The 6,864-nt window shown below is 53.6% G+C and overlaps 1 protein-coding gene across 5 annotated transcripts in view; it reads left to right on the top strand.

The window, feature by feature from the left end:
• The first annotated feature begins 2,408 nt into the window (after positions 1–2,408).
• The window catches only part of LRRC20 (leucine rich repeat containing 20), a 78,413-nt gene continuing 73,957 nt past the window's right edge, over positions 2,409–6,864 (top strand). For 2 of the 5 annotated variants that reach the window (XM_070489408.1, XM_044756449.2), the window contains exon 1: positions 2,418–2,700. In XM_070489408.1, the coding sequence (XP_070345509.1) occupies positions 2,634–2,700 (67 nt within the window). In that variant the 5' untranslated portion in view covers positions 2,418–2,633. Of the gene's footprint in view, positions 2,701–3,360; positions 3,794–6,864 lie in introns of those variants that run through there. The other 3 variants (XM_014840315.3, XM_070489417.1, XM_014840314.3) reach the window with 2 other exon arrangements.

Here is a 6,864-nt window from a genome sequence, read left to right as displayed (position 1 = left end):
TGTGTTGACTGAAGTCTGTAAATACTCTGATTGAAAATCTTAGCACTGTTGATAAATATTAACTGAGCACCCACTATGTGCTAGGTATTGTGGGAATATTTATTGAGCATTGCAATAGATTGCAAAACTAGCCTTGATTCTCTGTCCATCTCTATATCCATGTTCCTTGCAATGTGACTTTGCTGCTCCTGCCATCAGGAGATGGAGTCTATTTCCCCACCATTGAATCTGGGTTGGGCTTGTGACTTGGTTTAGTCAATACAACTATGGAAGTGACGCAGTGCCAGTTTTGAGCCTGGACCTCGAGAGACCTTGCATGATTCCATTTTCGCTCTTGGAGCCCTGCAGCTCCATGTGAACCAGCCCCGGCTAGCCTGCTGGTGGATGAGGGACATGTGGCCCAGTTACCTCGGCTGACAGCTAGCCACCTCCCAGAAGCAGAGGCCTCTGGCTCCCTAGCCACAGATGCTTGGGGCTGTCCAGCTGAGACCAGAACAACTGCCCAGCTGAGCCCAACTTAAAATGCTGACCCCCAAATCATGAACTAAATACATAGTTGTTGTTATAAGCCACTTTCAAGCTTTGGAGTGTTTTATTGTGCAGCAAAATGTATCTAAGTACTCATCATGTGCCAAGCTCTGGTCTATTAGAAATCAAGCAGAGTCTTGGGAGAAAAGACTTGTGCAGAGATGGCACAATAATGAACATGAAGTAGGAAGTGCTCTGGAGAACAAACCCATAAAGAAGAGAGGAGGCGGCATTTGAGCTGAGGAGGCGTCTTGTCCTTGTGGAATTGAAGGGTGCAGGGTGACGTTCCTGGGAGAGGGAACCGAGTGAGGAAAGGCATGAATGTGGGAGATCCCAGGTTGAGGCCATCAGTCAGTGGTATTTACTGAGCCCTTATTAATGCATAGAAGCACTGTACTGGCTATCCCAGGTCTGTGTATGGCCTAGCAGAGGAGAGAAGACACCCACGTGTGGAAGTTGGCCAGAAGCATAAGACTGGTTTTAAATGAAACAGCAAAACAGTCTGCTTTGTCCAGAGTTATAAGGGTCTTAGCTTCAGCAGAAGGGACTCGATCCATTTGTTATTTAGATCTGGTACCTGCTACATATGTGGTGGGGATGGGGTGATGGTGAGGTTGAGGAGAGGACTCCATAGTCTTCCTGGGAAGGCACAAGGAGTTAGAAAACATGGCTGATCAGGCATCCACATGCGTGGCAACCCCTTGAGGGCAGGGCCTGTGTCTGATTCATCTTGGCACGTCCCAAGACGCAGGGCCTTGCATACACTAGGCCTTCCGTTTTGAAAGACTTACTTTGAGCGGTTTCTCATTGCCTTCCCTTTATTCCTGCCCACCCATTGTATTAGTTTCCTAGGGCTGCTGTAAAAAATTGCCACAAACTGGGTGGCTTAACACACGAGAAGTTCATTCTCTCCTAGTTCTGGAGGGTAGAAGTCCGAAATCAAGGTGTTGGCAGGGTTGCCTCCTTTTCAGAGGCTCTGAGGGAGCATTGGTTCCTTGCCTCTTCCTAGCTTCTGGTCCTTGCCCACAATCCTTGAGGCTCCTTGGCTTGTAAATGCATCACTCTGATCTCTGCCTCCACCTCACATGACATCTCCCGGTGCATCTATCCGTCTCCTCTTCTAAGAACACCAGCCACACCCTACTCCAGTATGACTTTATCATAACTAATTACATCTGCGATGGCCCTATTTCCAAATAAACTCACATTCTGAGGCTCTGGGGGTTAAGACTTCAATGTGTCTTTTTTAGGGGGGACAAAATTCAAACCATAACATCCAGCAGTGTGGGTTCCTTATGTGACTGCTCCCATCCCCAGAGGTGGAATGAAACGTTCTTTCTTCAGGACTCCCATACTCAATCCATGCTTCTGTTTTTTGGAGCATTTGACTCATTGATCATCGCTGGCTGGTTCGGAGCTTCGTCTATTTTGTCCTCCCTAGAGTGCCTAGTAAAGGGTACCTCGTGAGTCCTCCATAAATGAAGGCCTGTGACGCAGCTGCCTTTCCCTGAGCTATACTGCTGGGCACCGCAAGAAATATTTCATGTGTTAATCCTCACAATGACCCTGTGAAGTAGATATTTATATATTTTAGTTCCTATTTTATAGAGGAGAACATTGAGATTTAGAGAGGTGAAGTAACTTAGTGTAGCCAGAATGACTGTCTCTCAAAACCCGAATGGCACCCGAAAACACCACATGAAAAGGTGCCTATTCCCCATCTTCATGTTTTTCAAAGTACCCCTGACCTGGCTAATTCAACTCTATTTCTTTCAGAAAAACAAATCTGGAGCCTCAGTCCTATTGGTCCTGGGATCTGTCGCACGTTCCCGGCCACACCCCTGCCCTCCCAAGCGTTTTCCCTCCAGAAGCCGCACACAAAGCGGATCCACCCTGCGGACGAGAGCGCGCGGGCCGCCTTTCCGCGCGCGCCCCTCCCGGGCGCGGTGCGAGGACCGGCGCGCTGATTGGTTGCGCGCGGCCCGGGCCCGCTGCCGGCTCCCGCCCCGGCTCTCATCCCGGCGCGGCGATTTGCCGAGCGGCGGCGCGCGCAGAGCCCGCAGCCCCGCGCGCCCTACCTGCCCGCTCCTACGCGCCGCTCCTGCATGGGGCGCCGCCAGCGGCCGAGGGAGCGTGACTGCGCTGCGCAGGGCGCTAGGAGGCATTGTCGCCGTAAGTGGAGCAGAAAGCGGCCCGGATCGGGGGCCCACGCTTCGTGCCCTGCACAGTAAACGTAGTCTCAGGCTAAGCGCTGGAGGGGCTGGGGGAGAGAGGGAGAGAACTGTCCCCGTTTCTGCAGCGTCCCCTCCCCTCCCCCAGGTCACCCGGTGGAAAGAGCAGTGGTGCACCAGCTGCGGCTTCTGCGGCGCCAAAGGGGCCCGGCGCCGCGCCGGCTCTGGCTTGCAGACTGCGGCTGGACCCTGGCTGGCTCAGGAGAGTGGGCACAGCAGTGCCAGGGAATAGGGAGCTCGGGGAAGCGGTCCTGAGCGGGCCTCCATTCCCCGCGGGAGGCGCCCCTGCTGGGAGAAGCCGTTGTATATTTTGTTCCTGAAGCGACACTTTCGGGGTTCGCTTCCGCTCTGGGAGCTGCAGACGCCTACCCCAGGGTGTGCCTCTCGGCCTCCTGGGAGCGCGGGAGTCCCCGGCCCTCCGCGATCACCAGCGTTCTCTCCTCTGCCTACTTTATTCTCTCCCCAGTCCCCGCCTGCCCCGAGAGCGGAGGGCCGGCGACGAGGAGCCATTGGCTGCGGGCGCCGGGGGGTGGGGTAGACGGATGAGGCGGGCTCCTTGCGCGAGGCGCGGAGACCCTGGCCTGGCCTCTGCGATCAGAGCTGGGAGGCCCAGCCCAAGGATGGTTAGATGCCCACAGGCAAGCACACGCAGGACGCTGCGAGCCCCATGGCTCAAAAACAAGGCGCCGGCCTTTCCCACTGACGCCCCAGAGGGCTTTTTTCCCTTGGGTGGAAAAGTGGGTCAACTTTGTTCTGGCTTGGAGTTGGCCTTCGGGGCTACTTGGGTCCAGTCCAGCCGGCGGCCTTTCACCTACCCGTCGGCTCCCCCGTTTGGCGTGGTCCAGAGGGCCCGCTGGAGCCGGCGGTGGGGGGAGCTTGCGCACATGGCTCAGGAGGCTCGAGTTGCCCTTTCGGGGCGGCTGCCAGGCTCTAAAGTTCCCAAGTGACCACACGAGTAACTAAATATAGGAGCAGCTGGTGCGGACGGGGTGTCGGAGCAGCTCCTTTGCACAGATCTCCGGGCTCCAGATAAGGTAGAGTTCTCGCTGGTGAGGGCGGGAGCCGTGGCAGAGGGCTGCTGTCAGGGTTTAAGCAAAAAGCACCCCTCCCCCAGCCTTCAATCTAGGGGAAACCAAGTTAGAGACGCAGGAGGACAGTGTTGCCAGCTGTCGCAAAGCAGGACTTTTTTTTCTGGCGTTCAATTCATTATATCCTAACTTACTGTCTATACCTGTTTACTCACCTGTTGGTAATGCCTTAGTGTGAGAAGTGCTTAACAGTTTGCAAAGACTTTTCTCAAAAGTTATAGATCATTTGCATCTCAGAACAGCCCAGTGAGGCAGGCGATGTTTCCATTGTACAGATGGGGCTGCTCACAATACTGATGACTTTCCAAAACTCTGGTTGGTTTGGGCAGCTCCCTTCACAAAGCTTTCCACGGTCCCCTGCGAAGAAAGAGGACAGCCTTAGAGGAGGGCCTCCAGGCCCCTGGCCCCATACAGCCTGGCTGCCTGTCTCCTCCTTTCTCTCATTTTGGGGACCTCTGCTCAGCCCCTGTCTCTGTTCCCTCCTCTCAGCCATGCTGTGTGCCTTCATGGCAGAGGGCACACGTGCTCCTTGGGTCTAGTGTCAAGGCCAGCGTCTGGCTCATTCTGCCTCTTATCCCGAGTCTCTCTTACCGGACGGGAAGCTCGTTCTGCCCCAGGCCTTGTCTCCCTCGGTGCGAGCTGTGTAGAAGGTGCCCAGGGGATGTGTTGGATTCAAACCTTCCCCGGGACTTTGACGCACACTCTGAGGAAGGGCAGTTGGGATGTGTGGAGAGGGCTGTGTTGCTGGGACAGCAGCAGTGTGAGTATGAGTTTGGATCCTGTGCAAAAGGGTCTCCAGGATTTGGAGCGCTTTCCTTGAAATTTTCTAAGGCTGCCCTCCAGTGCTTGGGACAAGCAGGGGCCAGTAGAGCCATCGGATTGGGATGCCCCAAGCCCAGACCAGACCCGTGTGGGCTGGTTCTTGTTTCTCCCCTTTGGGACACACTCTGACTTTCTGCCACCACCACCCCTGCCTTTGGGGTTGACCAGACCCCTCAAGGAGCCCAGAACTTGAGCTCGTGGGGGTGTCTTGGTGTCCTCTGGTTGGGTTCCGGCTCCAGGAGGGCTGCCGTGCACGCCGATGGCTCCCACTGGCCGGCGTGATATTTCTTTTGTGGGATGGCATGAGACTGGGTGGCCAGCAAGGTGCTGATGGGCTGATTTTGGTTGACTCAAATTGTTTATATAGACAGGGGCCCCTCACATCCTAGGGGTGGCCCTGCCTAGGGGGCTTTGCCCTCAGTCAGAAGTGGGTCTGTAACTCTCTCCCCCACATCCCCCAGGCCTCTCTCCAGGCTCCTGTTACATGCTCAATAAGTGCTTGCTGTATTTTTGTCAGAGAGGCCGTGTTGGGTTGGGGCTGAAAGGAGCAGTCAGTGAAGTTGGACAACCTTGTAGGAACCGTTTCAGGGACTCACTCCAGATTCCCACTATCCCAAGTTTATTCTTCCTTCAGTTCTGGGCCCCTTTTACCCCATCTCAGGTCTTATAACACTCGTGGCCCTGCCACCCTGTCACCTCACAGCCCTGACTGTGCCAGAGCATGACAGGCTTTGTCATCTGACCTGGGAGAGGGACTGTGAGCTGGACTTTATGAAGGAATCTTCCACTGGGGGGAGGGGTGGTTTTGCGTGCAGGGAGGGTGTTTTCCTAACCATTTAGTGTGGGTGGTTGGGTCGAGGGCACATCTATGCTACACCCAGAGCATTCTCTGGAATGTAAGGGGCCCTTCCTCCTAGTGAATTTCTCTGATGCTCAGACTTTACAGGTTGCCCCTATTCCTGCTTCGATGTCCATCCTCTGACCCATACCGTGGGGTGTCTGAGCTTGCACAAGGGCTGCGGTTTTTAATCTGACTACTTTTGGTCCTGGGCTCTATGGCCTAAGGCGCCACCACCCCCACCTGGTGGCAGCTAGTAGAATTGTAGGCATAGTGCCTGATTGAGAGTAATCAGCCTAGCCCCCACCAGGGTTAGCACAGACCCTGGGCAGCTTGGAGATTTACCTTTCCTTTCCCCTCTGCTGTGAGGCCAGGGTTGCCTCAGTGATGTTTAGAAAGTTCTTCCTCATCAGAACACAGGTCAAAGCTAATTCCTCTATTTCTAGCTGCTGCTCAATACAGCTCTGTGATTATTGATGATGAATACTGGAGATGGGGAAGGAAGGGAGCATGGTATGGTGGGAAGAATCCTGGGCTGAGAGCTACGAGACCTAGGGTTTTGTTTCCATCCAGCTGATTTTCCTCCCTTCTTGGGTCCTCAATATTCCCATTTGTGAGGGGGTTGGAGTAAATCAAGATTGCAGCAACATTGCTCTGACTCAGCTTAGGGGAATGGTCTTAAAGGGAGCATGGTGAAGGTGTTGGGTCCAGTTTGCCAGACTTCTTGCTATTCCCTCCTCTCCTACCCTGGGCCACCTTATGCAACTTGCCCACCTGGCACTGTTATGTGTTTGAATGTATGACCTTTTTCATTTAGACAGTGTCTTAGATTTGTTGTAAGAGTGAGTTGACCTGTATTTAGATTTGAAACCCAAATGATGGCTGTTGATCATCATCACCACCCTTGAGGGATACTAACTGAGCCTCTGTTTTTGGTGTGTGGTGTGAAGTGCAGGGGGAAAGCACAGTATACATCTGCTCCCTGCCCTAAGCTGCCCGCAGGCCAACTGGGGAGACAAGTGTGCGTATTAAAAAAAGCTCATAAAAAACCCAAGTGGCTTGTGCTAAGGCTTTAAGGGCCACTGAAATTCAGAGGAAGGAGAGAACACGGAGGGCTGGGGCAATCAGGGAAGACTTCCTGGAGGTGGAGAGATGGAAGTTCTATTCATTCCTCAAAGATGAGTTCCACTGAGTTGTTTGTTCAAAGTCACATGGATATGAAACTGGGATTAGATGCTAGTGTCATGTCTGCATGTGTACTGCTTTATCCTTTCAGCTAAGATTTATTGAGTACCTACATCCTGGGCCTTGGGCTAGAGCTCAGAGTAGTTAAGAATCTTTCCCACAGCTTCTCAGC

The sequence above is a fragment of the Equus asinus genome, chromosome 2 (assembly GCF_041296235.1).
Source record: "Equus asinus isolate D_3611 breed Donkey chromosome 2, EquAss-T2T_v2, whole genome shotgun sequence".
Classification (NCBI taxonomy): Eukaryota; Metazoa; Chordata; class Mammalia; order Perissodactyla; family Equidae; genus Equus; species Equus asinus.
This window is presented reverse-complemented; position numbering and strand designations above follow the sequence as displayed.